At 46.9% G+C, this 24,749-nt stretch overlaps 1 protein-coding gene across 3 annotated transcripts in view; it reads left to right on the forward strand.

Moving 5' to 3' along the window:
- Window positions 1-214: 214 nt before the first annotated feature.
- Window positions 215-24,749, forward strand: part of ARHGAP36 (Rho GTPase activating protein 36) — a 38,594-nt gene continuing 14,059 nt past the window's right edge. The window contains exon 1 of one of the 3 annotated variants that reach the window (XM_054545063.1): window positions 215-629. In XM_054545063.1, the coding sequence (XP_054401038.1) occupies window positions 623-629 (7 nt within the window). In that variant the 5' untranslated portion in view covers window positions 215-622. Of the gene's footprint in view, window positions 630-7,358; window positions 7,417-21,828; window positions 21,948-24,749 lie in introns of those variants that run through there. The other 2 variants (XM_054545064.1, XM_024240711.2) reach the window with 2 other exon arrangements.

A 24,749-nucleotide genomic window follows, 5' to 3' on the forward strand; every position in this document is an offset into this window, starting at 1 on the left:
GATCTACAGTCAAATGCCATTAATCCCGGCAGGCTCACGAGGGTCCAGCTAAGCTGTCCCATGAACCAATCCTGTGAGAAGACAGACCAGGGGACGCAGCGGGCAGGCAGCCCCCCCACCCCGCCCCCTCACGAGTAATGGCAGATAAACCAATAAACCAGAGTGGCTGCCCCTAAAATAATCAATAAATCACTTGGGGTCCAAGAGAGGTGGAAAGCTCCCCAGCAAACAGTGCTCAGGATATTTTCCATGACCTTCTCTGCCTTGAATGTCCATGGCACGCTAGCCGCGCAGGCCAGGACTGACTCTGCTCTCAAGGTGCCGCTCCCAGATTCCGCCTGGCCCTCTCAGTTTCAGAGGGAGGTAATTCATTCCAGTGGGATGTGACAGGTGCCATCTTCAGGCGCCTGGCTCTGCTCCCAGCAGCAGGGACTGTCGCTGACTGCAAATCCCCCAAGTGCCATGCTGGTCTGAAGAAAGCAAGCCCTGGGGTGGGCAGATGACCTTTCAAGAACCCAGGAAGCCAAAGTGGGATAGCAGTGTGATGTAATGGACCGAGCCCTGGACTAGGATGCTGGACACCTGGCTTTTAGTCCCTTTTCAGCCACTAACTTGCTAGGCGATGTTGGGTAAGTCACTTTCTCCTTCTGGATCTCAGTGTCCCCTTCCCACTGGCCCCCCGTAATGTGAAGAGGTTGGACTAGATTATCTCTAATGGCACTTTCAACCCTGATAAGCAAGTTTTGAAATTAAAGAAAAAATTATTTTTGGAAAATTGCCAGCTCTAATTAGAATTTGTTTAAGGACTCCTCTCAGGCTCTAATTTAAGCTGCTTTACCATCAAATCCTTCACCCTAAACTCCCACGCAGTACAAGCAGCCACTTACCAACACCCAAGCTCCATGTAAGACATCACAACCACTCACAGGTGTAGCCTTCCCCTCCTGAAGAGCTAGTTCTGTGTTTGGGGCTGGGTCATCCTGATAGAGTCCTGAGGTAGAGCCCCATGAGATGGATGCACCACTAACACTCGGATTTTAGAGTAGACCAGTGGGGTGGCTGCCTGGGAGGAGATTCCCCTTAACTTGTGTGTGTGTGTGTGTGTGTGTGTATACATAATAGCACAATAAATTATCTCTATCTATATATATATATAGATAGAGAGAGAGAAAGAGATAGTCAAATATATATATACTTGAAAATATGTTGCAGATATCATGACATTTCACTCCTAAATACTTCAGAATGCACCTCATAAGAATAAAATGTTCTTAGCTGGGGAGATTCTCAGGCTTTCTAGGGGCTTTGGAATTCTCAGCAAGGTGAAAGTCTCCAGTTTTTGGAGTCCAAGAGAGGGGTCAAGAGACATATAAGATCTAAAGACCAGATTTTAGGCTGGATATGGGTAGTGTGAGAGGGAGTCATGCACAAAAGAAGGAAGCACAAAAGTGGTTCAAGAACAGGTTCCAAACAAACAAAAAAGGCAGTGACTTTAGGCAAGTCACTCCCCTTCCTCAAACTTTAATTTATTCCTCTATAAAATGAGGGTTGTGCTCATCTCTGTCCTGCCAACCTCCCAAAGCTGTATGCAATTGAGATTGAAAATACACGTGAGAGTACATCGGGAGCTGCTACACTTAAATATATAAAGGCAAGTGCTTTGCAGAGATGAACTTCAGAGGTAGTAAAGCCCATGAGTCCATGGTAACACATAGAAGTGGACGGTCCCCCTGCTGAGCCCCTAAACTCTTGTTATCGGAAGCCACAGAATTTTCATCTAGAATGGAAATGTCAGTGGCTTGCATGTCTTGTAGTTTTTCAAAGGCATAAGCACACACCTGAATTTCTTCTAGTTCTTTTTTCAGATAACTCCATTTTCTTATTGATTATGGCACAAAACTGAAAGAAAACATCCCCGTGCTTTTTGTTCTTTCTGACATTTTTTTTCCTGTGCCCCCCTTAGTTCCCACGATTCTCCCCACCCCACCCTGTCGAGACTTCTGGAGTTGGAAAATTCTTTCATCCTGCCTACCCGTAGCTCAAAGAGCAAAATGCTTTACAAAATTAAGTGAGCATTTGGGATTTTTAACTTGATTTTATCTTTTCATTCAACCAGAGGGGTATGTGTGTGGGAGATGCGCTTGTCAACTAAAAGCAATTTCTCTGCCTCCTTGGGGACTGAAGCGTAATCGTTGCTCTGTCTTTCTGGTGTCAGGATGAAACTTGCATTTCCTGAGTGGTGTCAGCACGCTGACAGACAGCTCCTGGGATCCAGCAAGGAGTACCGGAAAAGAAAAGAATGGGCAGGGGGCGAGAGATGTGGAGGCTGGTCTCAGCTCATCTCTTCTCCCCTGGGTGACTTTGGGATAGTCACTTACTTTGCCTCACTTTTCTAAATCTAAGAAAATGGGAATAATTCTCTCCCATATCTACCTCACAAAGATGGTGCCAGGACTTTGTCAGGTTTCAGTGATATGAAAATTTAGAATTAATAGAGCTATGGGAAAAAAGTGCTATGGAAGGAGTGTACCCCTAGAAATGCTGTTAAGTAGCTAGAAAGGAACTTCAAGATTTCTCTGTATAACCCCATTTGAGAAACGAGGAAACTGAGGCCCTTCTGAGGTTCAAAGTGGTCACCCAAAGCACCCATGATTTCACTGACATGTTTACCATTTGCCCAGCTAAGTCTTTCACAAATAGAAAACCAGGGAGGCAGGGTCTTGAGGTCCTGGGGCTTGGAGTCCCCTTTAGAGAGCAAATATGATCCCTGTGCGCTCTGTGTGGACCTTCTGATAGGGCTTCTCAAAAGGAGATGCTGGGGGGCAGGGTGCTAATCTGCCAATTCCCTTCATGGGCCCAGAGATAAGTACTTTGTTATCTCGTTCCTGAAAAATGCAGAGACCTTCCTAACAATCTATAGAGCAGGGGTGTCCAATTTTTTGGCTTCCCTGGGCCACTTTGGGAGAATTGCTGGGCCATACATAAAATACACTAACACTAATGATAGCTGATAAGGTAAAACAAATGGCAAAAGAATCTTATAATGTTTTAAGAAAGTTTACAAATTTGTGTTGGGCCGCATCCAAAGCTGTCCTGGGTTGCATGTGGCCCACGGGCCATGGGTTGGACAAGCCTGCTGTAAAGGGAGGTGGGTGGCAGGGCTGAGATTCCCACTTCATAGAGGAGGAGCCTGAGGCTCATGTTGGGAAGCAGACACACATTCACTCAGCCAGTCAGCCAGTAAGTTCAGCCTCACTCTTGGCATTTTGACTGCCCTTTCCACTGTGCTCTCTTGCCTGATGCAAGGAACCCAACAAGTAGAATGTTCAAATGAAATAACCTGACTGGGAAGTGCTATGTAGACATATACACAAGGATTCTTAGAAAATCCAAATGAATGACTTGAATGACTTGTATGGAGTATGCTCATTTTGAATACACCTAGGTCCTATGAGGAGTCAAGTTTCAAGGTTTGGTCAATTTTCCATGCTACATATTTCCCCATGCACCCAGAAGAAGTAGAGTGGGGTTAAAGTGACCAGTTTCCCCATTTGGTTGCCCCAGTGTTTCTTGTGGCTAGGGTGCCTCAGTGTTCCCTGTAGCTAGGGTGCAAGGGGAGGGTTTGCAGGGAAAGACTTCTTTCTTCTATATTAGAGTTTCTCTAACTTTAGTGGGCATAAAACCACCATGGAGGGCCTGTTAAAAATAATATTTTCTAGTCCCCAAGCCTAGAAATTCTTGTTTAGTAGGACTGGAGTGGGAGCAGGGAATCTGCATTGTTATATGACATTCCAAGGGATTCTGATGCATCTGGTCCAATAGATTGTACTTTGGGAAACACTGATCAATGACAAGGTTTAAGGGCCTTTAACTCCTAGAGTCCCATTTAATTAGCAATTATATGCCCGAGTGTCAAGCACTTTTGGGCTTCAGGAAAAAAGTTAAGAAGGTCTGAAGCCTATCTTCTAAAAGTCAACAAGCCCCAGATTCACTTTATCATTGTGGCTAAAGACCTCTGGGAAGACAAGGACCCAAACTAGGAGCAGGATGCTTGGCTCTTAATTGGAATTACAATAGAAGATGCTTAAGAAGCAGTAAACTGTCGTCCCGTAGGTCTTGGACTGTCAGAGTGAGGACAAGGATGTCCTATGTGCCCCTTGTGAGCACACACCTTGGGATGAAGGATTACAGGTCCAGGCTAGCAGGCTCCTGGCTGCTCGGTGGGGGCACTAAGGACTCCTACATCCTCAGAAATGAGGAGTCATAACTTGTTATGTGCCCCTGCACAGGAAGGGAATTCTGCGTTTTACTCACAGGCCAACTTTCTCAGCCTTTTCTGGGTCACCAAAGCCAGCCCAAGTGCCCTGTGCCACTGGCACAACCCCAACCTAAACGCCCTCGTCATTCTCCTATCTAGCCTAGTCCTTTATTCAGCAGAGACGAAGTTGTAGATTTTTTTCTAAGTAGGATTTTCTAACTCCAGAAAATAATATATGTTTATTAAAGAAAAAATTGGAGAATACTAAGATATGAAAATAATAAAACAGTTAAAAATTGCCCATAATTGCATTACCTAAATACAATCACGACTCGGAATCTGGTGTGTTTCCTTTTAGCCTTTTTTTTTTTTTGTATATAGGCTTATTATTTATTTGCGCTGTTTATATTACAATGTGCACACATTTTGCATCCTGCCTTTTTTTCATTTAAAAATACCAAACGCATATTTTCAGATTATCATATAAGCTTCTAAATTACACACTTAAAAATAATTGCATAATAATTCATTGTGTGAATCAACATTATTTGCATAGCTCAATATCTGGCACCTAGAGGACATTTGAAAAATATTTGTTGTATGAATTAATGGATTGATGGATGAATGCATTTCCCTATTATGTCTATTATGTCCTTCTACCCCAGGAAATTTAGTTAAGGATAAAGATTTTCAAAGGGAATGTAACACTAAGCAATTAAGTGGCAGAGTAGGCAGGTCAAAGAAAAGGGACAGGGCAGAACTGCTAACTTAGTTACTAAATCAATTTTTTAAAGAATTCTGACATCTGTATTTCCTCTTCTCTTTTTTCCCAAAAGAGTAGATGCTTTGGTCCACCTAGAGCTTTTTCATAGCTATTAATATCCCCATTTTACAGGTGAGGAAACTAAGCTTCAGAGAGATTAAATAACCCTCCCAAGATTACATGGCTAGAACATAGGAGAATTGAGCTTCCAATCTAGGTTTGTGAGTTTCTGTAGCTTTATTCCTTTACTACATTACACCTCTTGAGAAAAAGGCAACAAAGAAGGACGGCTGTCATGGGTTTGTACCTCATGTAGAGCTGCCCTGGAAGGAGAGCAATTTCAGTTTCCGAGGACTCTGGGATTGGACCAGGCAGGCAGATTTTGTGCCATGAGGGAGCCCAAAAAAGCTCATTCAGTTGGAAAAAAAGGAACCCATTGAGGCCATTTCAAAAGCTGGTGCTGGATAAGCTCATGGGAAGAGGTAAGGCTGAGATTTCAATATCCTGGACTTGAAACTGGACATTTCTAGATGTTAGGCTTGTTTGGCTTGGATGACTAAGTATTTGTAAAGCAGAAATCGGTAAAAGAGCAGGTCTGGTGAGCGTTTGTTGTCTGTGATTGCTTTTAGAAAACAGAGAAAATTGAAATGATTTAGAAATTGGTACAAAGGCAGGGAGGTACCATGTTTCCCAGAAAGGAAGGAAAACGAGTGGAGGGCCTTTAAACTCTGAAGATAGCTCTGCTTTGCTAAGAATTGTACAGCAAAGTACAGGCAATTTTTCCATTTTATGCACCCCTTTTGCCACGTTAATGCTAATATCAGCGGTTAGCAAAGCAAATATAATAACTGCTCTCCCCAATGGACCCCGTGATTGAGGCTTCCACTCCTCTGGCCTACAATCGAGCTGTTGGAAGGAGGTTTTCCATATTGCTTTCTACCTCCTCACTAGCATTTTGATCAACAGAGCCCCATTCTCCCAGTGGAGAAAAACAAGGCACAGAGTCACGTCTGTGGAGCTACCAATGGCGAATTGGGAGAAAAATTAATTTGGGCCCCTGGGCTTGAAGTAAAAAGGAAATTTCATTTAGAAGCCCTTCCTGCCTAATGTGGTCCATCTCTGGTGGCTGTTTCTACCCCAGGATTTGGGGGGCAGGGCTGTTTTTACCACCACCAGATGCCCCAAACACTGAACCCATTATGGCACGTGCTCCCATATGTGTTTAAAACGTAAAAATACAAAGCCATAAAAGAAGTGTAAGAAAATCCAACACAGTACCACCCTCCATTGAAATATCAAATATCAAATTCTTTCTAAAAATAAATGTTGGTCCCCCTCCCATATCAGTGCCCTGAGCAAAAGCATTGGCAGTGGAATCTGTAAGTCGGCAGCAACTGGGGGGCACCCCACATTTATACATACTTGACACTGGGTTCTTTTATCTCAGTTGATGATCAACCTCCTCAATACAAAGGTTCCCAGGCAGGAGAGCATCTCCCTCTTCGCTGCAGAATTCCCAGGAGAAGGGAAGTAAGATTACTCTCAGATATGGGACTTCTTGGGGGAGGCGGCAAAATCATTTTTCCTGCTCACATTCTTGGTCCTCTAGAACGGACCAGTGATTTAAATCAGACTTGGAGCTACTCGGGGCTGAGGTGATGGCTGCCCTAAGAGAGGGGTTAAGGGTGGGGGTGGGAGGGTCCCCAAGGGCTGAGACAGCATCTCCCCTTTAGATTCAGGGATCCTGGGGAACTCACCGCTTCCCGCTTAGACTAGGCCTCTTGAGGGCTGAGATAACGCTCCGCTGAACCGTGGAGTTTTCTAGAGCCTGGGATACTGTCTCGTCCTCAGATCCGAGGCTCCCTGGGACAGGTGCGCTACCTTGCCTTCAAATTCCAGCCTTTGGGGACAGGCCTGTTTTTATGTGCCCGATCAAGGGCTCCTGGGGTGGGGCTGGGGGACAAAGACCTTCCCTCTCTCTCAGATTTGGGGCTCACCAGGGCTGAGATGGCGTCTCCCCTCAGACTCTGGGCTCCCTGGGGTAGGGGCAGGGTCCCGCCCTCAGAGTCAGCTTCCCAGGACAGGAGCTGTGTGTCTCTGCCTCCCTTCGCGTGGGGCAAGGGGCTGCGGGACCAGCGGCCTCTCTTCTGGCAGGAGCGGGGGTTCCCCGGAGGCCCTGCCCCCTTCGTGACATGCTCGAGGTGTCCGGTGACCGAGACACTCTTAGCTGGGTGCAGGGTGCGGCTCAGGGCGTGGTCACCGGGGGCTACTTAGGGCGGCCGGTGCGGGGGACGACGCAAAGGTTAACTGCGAGCTGCCGGGCACTCAGCGCGGGTCATGGCGTGGATACTGGACTGCCTTTTCGCCTCGGCCTTTGAGCCCCGCCCCCGCCGTGGTGAGTGGGGCCCACCGAGTCGGGGGGCTGGGGTGCTCGGCCGGGGGCGGCCGGCGGCTGCAGCCCCGGCTGGGCGCCCTGGGGCTTGGCTGGTCGCCCCCTTGCCTCCCTTCCTGCTGGCTTTTAGCTAATTGTTCCTGGCTCAAGGGACTGCCCCGTCGAGGCCCCGCATAAATCACCAGCTTTGCCGGGAACCGCGAGCAATCGCGCTAATGGCTCGGCGGTACGCGGGACGAGCGCGTGGGCGGAGTCGCTGGCTCAGCCGCCCGCAGGGACAGCCAGAGCCTTGGGGCAGACGCGCAGGAGCGGCGTCCCGCAACTCAAGGACCCTCAAGGCCCAAGGATGAATGTCCCTGACAGGGCAAGTCAGGCCCCAGGGACCCTGAAGGAGGCGGGGGTTCATTTTGCCTTGAAGTTTGTCCCCTTGTCTCAATCTCAAACACAGAATATCAGCAATGGACCCCCTAGAGTCGTCGAATTTAACCCCTTCATTTAAGAGATGATGACACTGAAGATGGGAAAAGCCTGCCCAAGGTTACCCAACAGGTTGACAGCATACCTGGGTCAGCTTAGGCTCTGCCAGCGGCCCACTGCCCCAGACTGCCCAGTAGTGGACCCCTGGGGTCTTTAGTCGGGTTCTTTCCTTGGGTACTTGAGATCAATGCTTGGTTTCCCTATTTCTGTGGAATTGAGGACACAAGTGTGCAAAGATCACAGCACCGGCATATGTGGGTCACATTTCACCCCTTTTCTGGAACTGCTTCTACAAAGTACATTTTGACAACTGATTATATTTTCATCCTTAAAGTTTCAGAAGACTGGTATTTTCTTTTTGACATACCCCAGGACCCCCACCCACACTGTCCTTCACTCCCCCTTGATAAGCCCCACCCCCTTCAGGCTGCCACCTGCCCCCACAGCCACCTGTTTTTCCATAGTCTCCACCTCCAAAATCTATATTGGTGAGAGTGCGTCATTGGGCATCAGCCATAGACCAAACCTGGGGTTGTCTCCTCTTTCCTCTGTCCCCTCACAGGCGGGGGAGGGGAAGCAGGGAGAGGAGGGGCCTCAGCAACTTAATTCAGCAGAGACCTGTTTTTAGTTCTTGCCAGCCCCAACACCCTGCTGAGAACCATCCCAGGAGTTTGACCTCCTGCTGAAAGACTACAGCATGCTTAGCCAGTTCAAGTACAGCCTCAGGCCAGCAACAAGATCTCTGAGAAGGAAAAAGATCTGCATACACACAGAGTTTAATTTTTTCTTTTGCATATTTTTAAGGTTTATATGATCCTGGTGAATCAAAAATATAAGGGAGTTCTATAAGATGTCTTTTAAGGCTTTATTGCTTAAACAGTATACCCTGAAAAAGAGGGTGGGGGAAACATTTCACGGCTGCTTGGACTAGAAGGTTGTCATGTGACTCCAATGAAATCAAGGACATGAAGCCTCCTTTATGAATAACCACACAGGAGGGAGTCCATATTACACCAGGAAGCCCACTCCCATCTAAAAACAGCAATGTCTATTAGAATTAGAAGGCTTTTCTTTAAACTGAACCCAAATCTATGTCCTGGGAGCTTCCACCTTCTGGCCCTGGCATTGACTTCCATGGTCCTCCTTCCTAGGAAACAGTGTCAGCTCTCCCCATTGTCCCCTCCCCTACTCACCCTGTTCTTACCTAGGCCAAACTTCCCCAGTTTCTTCATCTGTTTAACATGTGACATAGCTTCAAGGCCCCTACCCATGTCTAGCTGCTTTTCTTTGAACATGCTCCAAGTTATAAATGTCCAATGACCGGGCCAAAAGAGGCTTTCCAGCTGTGCCCCTATAAATATAGTCCTGGAAAGCTGACTTTCCCTCTTTTAGAAGCTTACGCCACACCCAAGGTACACACATACGTAGTCATAAAACACACCCATAACATACACATTACCACACCTATGCATGCCCATGTGCAAAGCCATGAACACACACACACACGCTTCACATGCACCACATACTTTCCACACACAACACAATATACTCACATCACCTGTGTATGCACCACTCACAAATCCCATGCACAGCCACACAGTTCACACAAAGACTTTATTTACATTGAATTACCTTCAACGAAAGCTACTCTTTTTCCTTAAGTAAACCCAAGTTCTTTTTGGAGTCTCCATTCTGTATTTGGTGTTTGAACTTAAGTGTAAGACCTTATATTCGCTGCTGCATTTCTGGTCTGGTGGGACCTGTTCCCCAACATACCCCTGCAGCACACCACTGCCTACATCAGCTCTATTACTCAAACAACAGCAGCTGATACATGTGAAGCACTTCCCAAATGCTGGGCCCTTAGGCTCAGTTCCTTACATGTATAATCTCACTTAAGTCACAGGGCATCACTTTGAAATAAATAATCTTTGGGTAGTTTTTTGACTGGGCAAGAGCTCATTTCATTGCACTCCCCCGAGAAATGCTGTACGATGTGAAGGGTAACTTTGTGGGTAACGACTGATATTCTGCAGGGCTGTAATTGCCTTGGTGCCTCCCTTCGAATGTCCTTCAGAAGCCTTCAGGAGTCAGAGATAGGGTTGGGGGAGGAAGCTGTCAGCTGACTGGACAGAACTGGGGCAATATCTAAATGTTCCTTCACCCCATTCCTCTTGTCCAAGAGATAGCTGGTACGTCACAGCAATTTTTTTTTTGAGGGGCAGGTTTATTTTGTCTTCATTAGAATATCATCACTCTTTTGTTGATGTTTGCTATTTTTTTTTTGTTCAACTCTTTTTTTTAAAAAAATTTACTTTGAGTTCTGGGATACATGTGCAGAACGTGCAGATTTGTTACACAGGTATACATGTGCCATGGTGGTTTGCATCAGAGAGATTTTTCAGGGTGACAACGGGCAATGCGCAACCATAGGAAGGCACTTGGGAGAGGCATCACTGAGGTCTGGGAGGAATGAGGGCCCAGAAAGGCCTTCTTTCCCAGGGAAAGAGACAGCACAACTGACCCACTTGAAATTCTCTCCCCAGTTCACTCTTGGCATTGGATTTGGCCTCAAACAATTGGACTTCTGTAAAGCAGCCAAAGCTCTAAAGCTGAAGGGACCCTGGGGCCCACTTTACATACAAATTTGATCTTTTCTTGGAGATGGGACCGAATCGATTTGCTGAGGCCAGGCCTAGTTGTGCTGCAGCAGGATCAGTTTCCAGAGCTGGGGCGTGACTGCCAATGAGACCAATGAGACACCCCATTCTCCAAGTCAGGTCGTCAGATAAGCACCCCCATTCACCAATGGCAGGACTTCCCCAATTTTCTTTATTACTTGTTTGTACCTCAAAATACATTTCTCCCAAGGAAAAAAAATGTGATGCTCTACAGCTTAGCCCATACTTTACCCATCGTGAGGATGAAATACAGAATCTGTGTGATGAAAACCGGCAGAAAATAATACTCTTGCAAATGTATCTCAGGCTCCAGCAGTAGAGCTGACATTTATCAAGCTTAAATATCAAATGATGGAAAGCATTGAGCACTGATAGAGCAAGGCACCAGGTCCCTGAGGGTGATTATGGCAATGGTGAAAGTAACATCATTCCTTTTTTTTCACACCTACCTACTACAACAACCTAAATGTCCAACAATAGTGGAATGGTTAAATAAATTCTGTGATATATCCCCTTATTAGATTGCACAGAATCATAAAAATTGTTTTTGTGAAGAATATGTAACAACATAGAAAATAGTATGATTGTAACTGTCAAATATGCATTTTTGAAAGACTAGAAAGAAATCGACAATAAGATAAAGTTAGAGAATCTATTAAGGTGGTGGGATAATAGTTATTTTTCTCTATGTTTTCTAAAGTCTATGAAGTTTGTTCTTCAATTACTGTTATAATTTAAAAAGGCATACAAAGGTAAATTTAGGACCTGTGATATGCAAATAATCTATACAGTGATCTAGAATCCCACTATACATAGTTTAAAGAATTTTTTCTTCTAATTTTAGTTTAAATGTAATGACTAGATCCGGCCGGCCAAACATGATCTTCCCAATGATCATGAAATTTCCACTAACTCTGGGTGGGAAGAGGAACAACTGGTTTGAATCCCAGGCCAGCTCTTATAAGGTTGCTGTGGGAGAGTTACTTAACCTCTCTTAAAATGACATAATAATGTCTATATTTTGGGGTTGTAAATAATAATAATAGTTCTTATTACTGCTGTTGTAGATGTCATTATATTAAATGCTTTCTATGGCTCAGTTATCAAAAGAAGTTTTTTTTTCCCAAATGTTTACTATTTGTAAATACCAGTCATACTACATAAACTATCTCTAACCATAACAATTCTCTGAGGTTAGTATTATTGTCTCTATTTTAAGGACAAAATCTCAGAGAAGTTTAGTAACTTGCCCACTGTCACACAGTGGCTGAGCAAGGATTACAATCCTTTTTGATCTGACTTCGAAGCTTGAGTGAAATTAAAAGAGAGAAACATTTGCAAAACTCCTATGCTGACATATGGCAGACATTTACTAGGTGGTCAACATGATGTTGGTGATACTTTGCCCAGGACCCAGATGCTGGTCTTTGACTTATTTGATTATCTATAAATTTCTTTCTGTGAAAAAGAATTTCAACTGAAAGATGCAATACAAACGCACCACCTGTGTCCTCATAGATGGGGCTCTGAGTCACTAAGAAACGATTTCTGTTTCCTTCTGGCAGTATCATTTGTTCTCACATGTATCAGCAGAAGTAGGTAGATGGCATGTTTGATGAGCCTTGGCAGCTACTGTCACGTCTCAGACACACTTCTTGAGAAACCCAGCGGCTTCCTCGGGATGGGTACCCAATACTCAGCAGCCGGTAGGTCCCTGCTTATTAAGGAAACTTACTAAGTGGCATGGGCATATCTGGAACCCCTGCTCTAACTGTTCTCTGTCTGATGTGGTTGACACCTAATTGCTACCCCTCCCATTTCCCTTTTCAAAGCTAAGGCTCCAGGATTTCCGCAGAAGCATACAGGGGTAGGAGCTGGAGAAGTTTTTCGAAATTCTTAAATCCTCAGAGGGACTCACTTGCAAGGAGGAATTTGGGGTCAGTGAGGGTAGCATGCAGGATAAATAGAAGGGATGAAGGAGAGGGAGGAGTTGAAGGCACCTTCCAGAGTCTGGGAACATCTAGGGGGGGACCTCTTAGAGCTTTTCCTGCCATGAATCTCAATACCTCTCTACTCTGTAGTCTCTTTATCCCTCCCTGGGATTATATCCACCACCACCACCCCTCCCCCGCCCCCAATTTCTTGATCTTCCACCACCACTCCCTGCTTAAATGCAGCTTTAGCTTGCAGTGACTTGCTTTTGTCTCTAGAGGGAGGCAAAAGCACCAGGGAGGAAGGGGTTCAGATGGGGGTCTTCTTCCACTTCACTAGTTTTGGCAAAGAGTAGAATTTATTTTCCTTTAATTGGGAACATATGAATAAAAGCTAATCAGAGATGTATTTTAAGTGCTGCACAGCATATCTCAGAGAACCATCGTATCTTTCTCTATTATCCCATCTACCCCTCAACGTAGGTGGCTGCTAGAAACTGGATGGCCTTAGGCACTATTATTTCTAGAGTGAAAGTGAGGGCAAAGCAAAACAGGAGTCACAGGGCAATCTTAGCCAGGAAATAGTCATACTTTTATTTTCTGAGGCAAAAAGGCACATATTTAGGAGACTGGGTTGGGGCTGGGTCAGCAATTGGGGTGGAGGGAAGTCTGGACAGTGAGCAGAAAGTTTGAAACTTTCCTGTGTGGAGTATTACATCTGAAACCTTGGTCTCATTAACACTGCGAGGAGAAACTGCAGAGTGAGAATTGGACTTAAGGTCCAGTTCTTCCGGGGCTGCATTAGGCTGATCAAACATCACCCTAAAAGAAGAGGGACTATTTCAAGAGTGTCAGACAAGCCAGTAATGAGGAAAATTGGCAGTTTAGTCAGTTGGCTCCACTCCCTGAACACCATGGTTGAGACACTCTGGGCTACATGAGAACGAAAAAAAGTGCAGAAGGGAATTAACTAACCTTTTCTTAAACATTTACTGTATCTGTTAACCACTTGGCTGGTGGTTTCTATGGTTTACCTCCTTTAGTCATCTGAGCAATTCTAGGCAGGTGTTAACATCTCCATTTTACAGTTGAGGAAACTGAGGCTCAGAGAGGTGAAGTAACCTTCCCAAGATCACACAGCAAGTAAGTGCTCGAGCTGGGATACCAACACAAAGCTGTCTCATTCAGAAGCCTGTGGTCTTTCTCTGCCCTCCCCACATGGAAAAAACAAAAGCCCTGATTTTCAAGGGCTTTACTCTCATGGGGAAACCATGATCTCTCTCCCCACAAAAATCTACATTTTGGTGCCCTGCTCCTCCAGATTCTTATATTTCGGGTGAAATCAAACACATCTCTGTTTATACTGGACAGTAATGGGAGTTATTAAAGCATTTTCCACCTTTACAATTCCCCATATAATCTTCATGTTATGGGAACACATTTTCTGAACTCCAAAGAGAGAGAGAGACTTATGACAGCGATTTTAAGCTCCAAGGAAAGTGTGTGTGTGTGCGTGTGTGTGTGTGTCTGCGTGTCTGTGTGTCCATTCCATGGTGGTGGCATGTTGCTAGGGATTCTGATAGCCCTTCTTATTGCCCCAATTATATGGGTGGGGGGCATTAGAGAAGGATAGCTTTCCATTATGCTTAATAGCCCCTGGCCCAGGACTGCATCTTTGGAGCCATAGCCTGGAGCTTTTGGCTTCTTCAGAGTTGAAGTTTGTCCTCCATTTCACAGGCAGGAACACTGAGCTGGAGTGAACCAGATGGTCTTTATGAACCAAAGTGGAACTTATACAACAGGATTTAGATGGGTAGTCTAGCGATGTGTTTATGCATGTGTGCGTATGTGTGTGTGCTGGTGTTGAGAAGCAGGGGCAGAACCTCTGAGGAAGAGAGGCTTCACATGAACAGCTGTGAGGAGGTGGAAGTGAAGCCAGTATATTCAGAGGAGAGTAAGGAGGTGTCAGATTGGCCCCACAGCAGCAGGAAAGCTGAGCATCTGAGACCAGATGCTGGGAGATATCAAAGTTTGCCTGAACACCCTGTATGGATTTAAGTTTAATGAAACCAAGGGGCTTCAGGTGGTCTATGCCCTGCCTGAGTAAGACTGACGTATTTAGGTTCCCTTTCCCCCCCGCAAAAGGATACTTTCTGGCTACATAATACTTTAGGCCATGCTTTTTGTGCCCACCCAGGATGAGGTGCTGACCCAGGCCCAGCTGGGGGGAAGCTTTATGGATGTTCCAACTGCTTTTCATCCACGCACCAGGCTCATTTGTGCCAGATGAAAGGGCACAATAATAACAGTGGCAATTTAAATCGTGCTTCTCACTTTCCCCCCTGAAAAGTGGCGAAGTGACTCACCACTGTTGAATTGTCCCTCTCTATCCACCCCCTGACCTCTTTGCAGCAGTCTAGGCTGGTTCCCTGGGGGCTAAGCTGGGAGCTAGAGCTTCCAGAGGCCCTTTAGCTGTGACTGGGATGACATCATGCCCCCCCATAAATGTGTTCCCCAAAATGCGATGTATTGCTTTAATTTGGGTTTCTCAGATGAGGCTGCTTGGAAGGCATTAGAGCAGCGTGAGCCCCGTTAGGCAAGTGCAGTGCCCCCCGACTCATAAATAATATAAAATGGGGTCCATTCAGTAATCTTTTCTGAGGGAGAGGCTCTGCTTGTTTTTCTGCATGCAGTTTGGTATGGAGATGCTTGCTCTATTTGAAATTCGCCATATACCAACTTCTGGTAGTGATATTGTAAAAATGGGTCTGGGGGAGCTGTGAAATCATTCTGTTACTCCACCCTGATTCTTCACCTCCATTTCCCTCCATACCCAAATCCCCTGACCCTGTGGCTAGAAAATGTTCATTTTCAACTCTTTCTTTCAGCACCAGCCTACGGAGAGCTCCCAGAACTGGAGCTGGTGAGGTGCACTTGTGCCTAGAGTAATTACAGATTTTGAAGTATCAACAAAGCAGGTAATTAGGTGGAGAAAGTATCCGCTGTCTGGGAGACAAAGAAAGTAATTATGATGAGTACTCTTGATGCTGTCAGTAAACTCAAAAGAAAGATTTGTAGAGAAATGATAATGTTTGATAGAAACTTCAATGTCTAGCAGGAATCAGGGGACTCTTAGTAAAGCCACCTGGTATGTAATACAGGTTTAGGAAATATGGTAGACCTGAGTTCAAATACCAGCTCAGCCTCCTAGGGTCTGTGTGATCTTGGGGAAATTACTTAACTACTCTGAGCCTGATGTGTGAAGTGTAAAAATAGCAATAATTATAGCTCTATCTACCTTACAGGATCATTGTAAGGACCCAAGGAGATAATGCATGTCAGAGCACTTAGCACAATGCGCAGTAGGCAGTAGGTACTTAACAAATGGCAACATTATTATTATTGCTACAACTATCCTTGCTACATACCAGGTATTCTCTACAGCAGTTCAGAGTTTAAAAAGGGAAAGAAATGATTGCAGTTATGTATGATCATGTCATGAGAAGTATGAAGGGTGTAATTGTGGTGGCTCAAAGAAGTGAGCCCTCATTTGAGAGGGAAAAGTACAGAAGAGCAGAGAAAGTTTTGTGATTCTGGAGTTAGGTTTAAAAAAAAATAAGTAAGAGTTTGTCACAAGGCCCAAGGGGAAAGGGCTTCCAGGCAACTGGATCTGCCCACGCAAAGCCGAAAAGGTGTGAAACAGCCAGGCCCTGAGCAAATAGTTGGGCTCAGCTAGGCACCAGCTGGGATCTCCTGGGCGGGGGAGGGGTGTCAGGTCAGAGACCAAGAATCTTTCCAGCTTACTCCCACCAGCCCCTGTATCGCGCCCAAGGCGCCCTACCTGGCCAATCACGTGCGGCGCCCTCCTCTTCTTTCCTCTAAGCAGCCAGGTAAATTCACACTCTGCCCCAGCGGGCCTTGCCGACACAGAGGTGGGCGGGCAGGCGAACCCCCACGGTGAAGATCAGACCAGCGGGAACCCCTGCCGGGGTCGCGGCCCCTACTTCCTTTCTTCTCTTAGTCCCACTCGTCCCCGCCCCCAACCACACACACGGTCACTTGGGTTCTTTTAGACAACCCTGTACTCTCACACACCGCACCCATACACTTACGCGGCAATCCCCCTTCAAGACACACACAACCCCTTCATCCAAGCACATAAGCTGACCACATGCGTCCACACCACACACGAGAACACCACACCAAAAGACACACACCGCACCCTCACATGCATAAACCTTTGAACACACATCTCAAGTAAATTGACTTATAGAGAAATCTTGCACACGAACACATTCACACACTACACAGTTCAACAGACACCACCTGTAAACCCACATTGACACACTGCATCTAAGCATAAACACACTCCACACATATGCACACAAGCTTCAACGGGCACACACACATCCACACACTGCACACACATATACACTCACCACAGCACGACCACAAACCCCGGCAGGAACAGCACACACCCACCTTCAAACCGCACCCACATAATCCCACTATAATCGGGCAGAAACATACAACCTATAAGCGTGCACACACAAACACATGCTGCATGTCAAAGCGCAAACCAAATACACACCACAGCAAGCACTCCAGCTAAAACGTGCTCCGCGCACACACCCCCCACACCCGGCCACACACCGAACGCACACACAGATCTACCGCACCCGCGCGCGCGCACACACGCTTACATGCATACATACATACACACACAGCCCGCCCCCGCCTTCCCTTTGGGCGAAAGAGAAGGGGGCGAGGAGGAGAGGAGGGGAAAAAAGGAGGGGGGATGAGCGAGCGAGGCGGGGCGGGCACAGATGCTCTTTTCCTTTTGACCTGGGGTGTTGCCCCCATGTTCCCCATTCCCAAGCAAAGGGAGTAAGTGAGTTGGGTCCAAGGAAAATCCAGGCGGAACCCAGGAAAACAAGAAGGTCTGGGGAATCAGAGAGCGGGCGCGAGGGCTCGACGAGGACCCTGACTCAGCGCACTGTAGACCCCGCTGGAGGCTCCTCCTCCCCACACCCTCCCCCTGGCCCTTTCACTGCCTTCCTTGACCTCTGTCCCCCTCCGCACCCCCACCCTCAGCCAGGACATGTGCTTCTCTCCCCCGCCCACACCCGCCCCCACCCCCTGAGCCCCACTGGAGAGAACTGGCCACTGTTAAGGGTTGAGGGCTTTATTGGTTTCAAGAAGTAAAGATTTAAGACTGGCAGATAAGCTTTTTGCGAAGCCTGTTCTAATCTAGCTCGAAGACTTTTCTTAATGGAGAGCTCACTCTTTCTCAAAGCATCACATTTTCTACGTAAAGGGCAATGGCTATTAGAAATCCCTGACCCCGCGCTGGACACATAGTAGGGCTCTCTAAATGTTCCCCCCTCCCGCTTATGTCACCACATTTGGCAAGGCTGTCTGCAGCCTAGCACTGGCTAGCAACAGCTGTTGGGCAGTCAGTCAGTGAGCTCTTTTCTTAGCCCACTAGCCCTCCTGAAAACAGCAGCTTCGGACTGGGCGCCACAGGCGGCAGGGGGCGATAGAGTCGCTAAAGGTGCTTTGCACTTCTGGTTCTGGCGGCACAGCCCCTGTGAGAATCTCTGAGGTGCCCTCCCGCCATAAGCGGACTACGCGAGTGGTGGCGGCGGGGGTCACTCCGGAATGATCCGCGGCCAGATGACTTTCTGGCTCCTGTCCTCCACTTGCTTCTTTTCTGTGGAGATGGACAGCAAGGGAAAGGGAGATGGACCTCCCCCTCCGACTACCCCGTGGCGCATTATGTAAAGTGTCATGTAAAAATATCCAGGCTTCAGAGTTCTTTATAGGTTCGAATACCAGCTCTGCCACTTCTTAGCTGACTAACGTGGCAAGTCGCTGGCTTAGGTCGCGGGGTAGTTGTGAGGCTTAGAGGAAGTAACATAGGTGAAGTACTTCTTCCAGTTAACATACAGAGGATGCCCATTCCTTCCCTCTTTCCTCCACCCTCTTCAAAAATATAAAGATATGGAAGTTTAAAAGAAAGGGGATTAGAGTCTGGGAGGGGGGCATGGCCACCAGCTGATGCCCCCAAGCCAGGCCAGAAACACAGAGGACGGGCAGGAGTTCAGTTAACTTGCAATATGCTGTGTTTAATGGAAATGCCTGCACCAATGATTTGGTGATGCCATTCACTGGCCACAAGAGAATCCAGGTCACAACTCCAGTCCTTGGGTTTGTGATGAGGCTCTTCTGCCCATCACCTCCCCTCCTTACAAGGACTTCCTAACTCACCTCCGCTTGTATTCTTTTCCTTCTTACCAAGATGCCACAGTAATATTTTTAAACTTCTTGTGAGCACTCCTTGGGTGCCAGGAATGTTTCCTGTTAACTTATGTCCCACCAGCATCTAGCACTGTGCCAGACACACAGTGCAAGCGCTATACAGGCGGCAAGAGATGTCCTCGGTGAAATCCCTAGGAAACATTGAGACTCGAGGGTACATGAGGAGTTATCATAAGGAACCTAAAGAGAGGACCCTAGGCACTGCTGGGATGGAGGGCAGTGGCTTTGGATAAAGAGTTATTCCATTGGACAAAGAGTTATTCCATTCCTCCTCAAAGCCCTCCACCTCTAAGCCTGTCTGGAAGAGCATTGCTTCACTGCGGCTGAGGCTTCTGCAGGCAATTAAAAAGAAAGCCTCTTTCCTGGAGGGCAGAGGCCCTGGCCATCTAGAGGGTGATTCACCATCTCAGTTAGGTAGCAGAGATGGCGCTAAAGTGGCAATGAATCAGTCCAAGATGGCATGAGGAGATTACCTGAGTGATGATGAGAAGGGGGATGAGGCAGGAGCCTGAGCCCTTGAGGCTGGGACTGAGTGATAGAACGTCTATTTTCATATGCATAAACTCAGCTCCTAACCTGCCTCCCCAGTTCCACAACCAAGTCCCCAAGGATAGCACTGGCACCCTCCTGGGGAGGGGAATGTTTGGGAGACTTGGGTTCCAATCCTGACTCTGCTACTTACTATGTGACTTTGGGCAAGTTATTTTCCCCTCTGTGGGCTTCAGTGGCAAGGTAAGTGCTAGGTACTTTACCTGTGGCATTTCACACATTCTTCTCCACAGTATTATTGGAGCACTAATTTTCCTATTTCGCAGTTGAGAAAACTGAGGCTGAGTGATATTTTGTTATCTACCTTCTCTCTATATCATGCGGTCTTTGTGCATGTATGTTACCAGACAATCGCTGTAATCCAGGCCTCTTCTAGTATGCCAGTCCTCTGTTTAAATTGGATCCCTGTGTACTCAGGTTCAAATCATGTCTCCCAGCTGCCCCCAATACCAGCCCATGTTGCTAGCTACCTGGGTGGGTTTTCTTTTCCTCTCCGGCGACACCCTCTCCCACCTCAACTCAAGTTTTTTTCCTGGCATATAGGTCTAAAATCTCACATTAAAAAGCAAGCGTCACCAGAAAGATGTACTCCAATGTTTTGTGTTTTATCACAGTGGAGGGTGCTGGTTGCAGGGTGCTGATTGCAGGATGCTGCAGTGAGGAAGGGGAGCAGAACTTCCAGGGCCAGAGGGAGGGGCTGCAGAAAAATCCAGGGAGAGAGAGAAGAGAGAGAGAGATGGAGGGAGAGAGAGAGACAGAGAGAGAGAGAGAGAGAGTCAGAGAAAAAGGGGATGCCAGGGACAAATTGGACCAGCCTCAAACTGCCGCTCCCTCCCTTTCTCCCCCTCTACTTACCTGGTGCTCTAGAATGTATAAAGGGGCAGCACCCAGTCCACTTACAGCAGGAGGAGAGGGAGAGATCCTCTCCTCTCCTCTCCTTCAATGGAAGGGCAAATTGTCCTGAGTATTCAAATTGTACTCCTGTGTTGGGTAAGATTTATTTAATTCTGGGGGAGGGGAGGAGGGCGAGGGCCTCATCAAGGTAGCAATGATGGTGAGGTGGCACTTAAATTGAAAAGAGCACCACCAGAGCTGCTTAGAGCCAGACGCTCTCTCTCTTTACTAGAGGGTAAGTGAAACTTGACACGGGGCTTCTGGATCTCATTTCCGATCCAGGCACCTAAAAGTCATATCTCTGAGCCTTTGGAGAATAAGTCCATGTCTGCCTGGGCTTCCACAGCAGCTATACTTGGAGCCAGCAGCTGTACTCTATCCTTTCCCTTCCTTTTTCTTCCTTCTCTCCTTTGCCCAGGCTCTGCTTCCCCATTTTTCCCTCTTGCTGGGCTCACGCATAGTCTCTTATATTCTTGACTCTTCTCCATTTCTGTCCCTCTTTGCTGACAACACAGTCCCTTGTGCATTTACTTGGCCCAAGACAGGAGAGAATTCAATTGGGGGGGGGGTGTAATTGTGTATTTGAAATTCTCCCACTTAAGATCTTGTGATTATAACCCTATATTGCCCTTGTTGCATCAGATAAGAATATTTAGCTCTTGTAAATTATATATTTTTGCTTGGTTGAGTGGTGATTTGTATATATGATTGGTGGGCTGCAGTTTAGAAGAGAGTATTTTTGGAAGAGGTATTAAAAGGTAAGATGGTTTGGGCTGGTGTGGATGGCCTTCTGACTTCTCTAAGTGCCTAGATATGCAAAGAAGACAGTACATGAAAAATTAAGACTATAGTAGTGGGGGGCGGGGGTGGGAGACCATTGCCAGCCAGGTCGATGGAGGACTTTGTGAAGTCAGCTTCTGTTTTGCTCTTGCTGATCATTGAACTTTGAAAAAAATGACCTTTTTATCTCTGAGTTTGGAAGACCAGAGGCCCTAGACAAGAAGACCAGAGGCCCTAGACAGGAAGGAGAAACAAAAAGCAGAAAGAGTGAGGCAAGGAGGGGAAAGGACTATTCCTTGTGCAATCCTTGTGTACAAAGGGCCAACAAAGAATGTCCCCTGCCCTCAAATGCCACACCAGTCAAGGCAGAAGGGAAGCAAAGTGCTGTGGCAAATTGTGTGCTGAGCTGGGATCCAGGAGTTCTGGACCTTCATTTGGCTCTGCTACTAATTAGCTGTGTCCTTGAGTAAGTTTCTTAACCATCTGAACCTCCATTTCTGCTCTTCCTTCACTTGTACTGTGAGGTTGTGTGGCATGGCCAGGGGAGGGGAGATTCAGAGCACTCAGAGGGAAGGGACCCTTGGGCTGACTCTTGAAGGAGAGCTCTGCTTTGAATAGGGGAGAGAAGATTGTGGGGTACAGTGAGAACCAGTGGGAGTGGCCCAGAGAATTCAGCAAACAGGTATGCGTAAGGCACTGAGCTGGCTGCTGGGTAGAAAATTGCTATGAATCAGCCCCCTCCCCACCGCGGCAAGCTTTCCAGAGAGTGGGGGAATCTGAGCGGCAGAGCCAAGCGCTGGCAGTGCCTGCAGCTCCTCTCAGCACTACCCGCTGCCGCCCGCCGGACTGTCGAGCAGGTCACGCAGCCTTTCCCTGGCCGGACCAAGAGGCTCGCCAAGAGGTAGTGCAGGGGTAGGGCACCAGTGGCCTGAGCGCAGCCCACTGCGGGGTGAGAGAGGGAGGTGAGGGCACTTCCACGTGGAAGGCCCGACGTGAGGGAGGGAGAGGAGACCTGAGAGTGTGGAACAAGTTGCGCAGGCTTTTGCGTTCAATGTCTCAAACGTAAGAGCGCAAGAAAGATTTAATTTTTCTAATTCTCAGAGGAGCAGGAAGCAGAGAGTGGTTTCTGCGCGCCGCGGGGCTTTGTTTAACTTTACAGGTTCTGCGCTGCCTGGAGCTACCCAGGGGCAGGACCCGCGCAGCTTACCTCAACCCAGCCTAAAGGCCATGCTCTGCAGCGCAGCGGCAGCCAGAGACCCAGGGCAACCCCGAGAGGCAGAGGGCGCACAGTCCGCATCCCCCTACCCTCACCCCTGTCCCTAGCTCAGAGCCGAGGGCACGCAGCGGGACGGGTGCTCGGGCGGAGGGTCGGGGGTGGAGACAGGCTCAGTCCCCTGCACCCTGGCCCCTTGGAGGGGCTTGTGGGGGTGGGCTCTCTCTTCAACTGCGAATAGCAGCCGTGTGGCCCTGTGTCCCGGAGTTAGCTAAGTCCAGTGGAAGAATCAAGGACTTTGCAGACGTGAGAGTTGTGTCTCTACAGTGCCCTTAGATAAACAGAATGATAATAAATTATGCCAGTTATGTTTCGGGCTTGGAGACACTCTCTGACTTGCCCAAGGCCACCCAGCTGCTTAGTAACTGAGGAGGCCTCCTGACTCCTGGTCTAGGGATTTTTCTGATTGCGTCATAGCCATGAGAGTGGTCCAATTTTGAATGGGGATGGATAGATGGATGGATGGATAGACAGACAGACAGATATTGATATTTTTAAAAATATGCTTATTTGAATGTAGTTTTAAAATACCATTCCTGCCATGAAAACTACAGGGAAAAACATCTCCCACAGCCCCAGTTCCCTATGACAGCCACTCAGACAGGATTTTGAAAAAAGAAAACTGACAGAAAATTGGATGATTGTTGGGGAAGATACGATCAAAGGAGAATAGAGGGGGTGGGAGTGGGGAAACAAAGATGGAGGAGAAGAAGCTCTCAGCATGGATTCTGAGAACTTCCTTATTCTGAAGGTTTCTTTGATATGGCGTCTGTTCAGATGGTTTCCGGGAGTGTCCCCATCAGTCCTTTATTTCTTATGCTCACTCTGTAGAAGCCACAGATGTGGTCTGGAGAGGCAAATATTGATGACCCTTCTTTTAATTAAGTCTCATTTCCCTTTTTCCCTCTCTTGTAGTGAGTACATCGGAGAAGGGAGTTTTGTGTGTGTGTGAGTGTGTGTGTGTGAGAGAGAGAGAGGGAAAATGCTTATGTAAGAGTGTAAGGGTGTGTGTGTACATGGATGTCTGTGAGTGGGAATATGTGTGTGTGTGTGTGTGTGTGTGTGTCTGAAAGGGAGCAGGTCTCAAAGAGGGAAGCTTTGAGAGAGGCAAGGGAGATGAGAAGAATGAATTAGAATTTACAGAGTGCAAACTAAAAACTTATAGCTGACTAGGGATCTGTCCAGTGCTGGTGGGCCTGGGGAAATAGTCAACTCTTAATATTCCTTAAAAGAACAAAGGAAAGGAAACATATTTAAATTAGTGCAAGAAAGATGATGTTAAACCCATGGGCCTTTCTTGATAGTCTTCAGACACTTGACATTTATGTGACCTTCGACTAGGCTGAGAGATCCCAGGGCGGAACAGGGGCTTTCTACTCCAGATAGCTCTCCCCTTCCCTCCACCATCTCTAGCATGGGTGGCTTCCATACTGTGCCAAGGAAGCCAAAGTTCAGGACTAAATCCCTTTTGTAGGCCAGTTAGCTTTTATCTACATTTCATAGACTAGACTAATCCCCACATATCACACAGTTAGCTGCCTTGTATCTCTGATCATGAAAGACCCAGTGAAGATGCAGTTCATCTTATCCCATCTAGAAGTGTGCTTCCTGCTGACAGTGGGTGAGTACCCATTTTCATCTTCAAAGGATGATACAGAGGCATTCTTCAGCAGGGGACACCATCTGCCTCATTCCAGATAGTAGCACTTCTGCTAAGTCTTCCTCTCAAGTTTGGCTCCCAGGTATTTTGGAGGGCAATTCCTCACCTTGCTTGCTTGCTTGCTTGGCATAGAAATGTACCCTTTGTAGAACACTTTCATTCTACCCTATCTTTTATTTTATCTTCACAGCCACACTTAATAGGTACCATGATTCTTGTTTTGTAAGGTCATAGATCTGAGGCTCAGAAAAGCAAGATAATTTGCTCTCTGTCACGTAGTCAGTGAGTGTGTAAACTTACATGGAGTGAGGCTGGGATTTGAAGCTAAGTTCCAGTCTATATCTCAGGACCTTGCCAGGATACCATGCTGTCAGGCTGGGGGTGGGCTGGGGTAAGAAATATGGTGAGATGCCTACACAGGGCTTTTGGTGTCTTTCTCCTCTGTCAACTCCTCTCCTCTATCTTTCATAATAGTCTTTTTTTTTTCAAAATATATATATATACTCTTCCTGTAAATATATATATATACACACACACACATATATATAAACACACACACACATATGTGTGTGTGTATATATATGTGTGTGTGTGTGTGTGTCCATGTATGTATCTTTCTTTCTATCTTCATTTCCCACGGAATGGCACTGAGCAATGTATAAAAATAATACCTCAGAAATCCAACCACATCCTTAGGAAAGAAGGTAGTCTTGGTTTAGACTTTCCCAGTTCCAGGCAGCAGATGTTGGTGATGAATACCAAGAACTGCT

Source organism: Pongo abelii, chromosome X (assembly GCF_028885655.2).
Source record: "Pongo abelii isolate AG06213 chromosome X, NHGRI_mPonAbe1-v2.0_pri, whole genome shotgun sequence".
NCBI lineage: Eukaryota > Metazoa > Chordata > Mammalia > Primates > Hominidae > Pongo > Pongo abelii.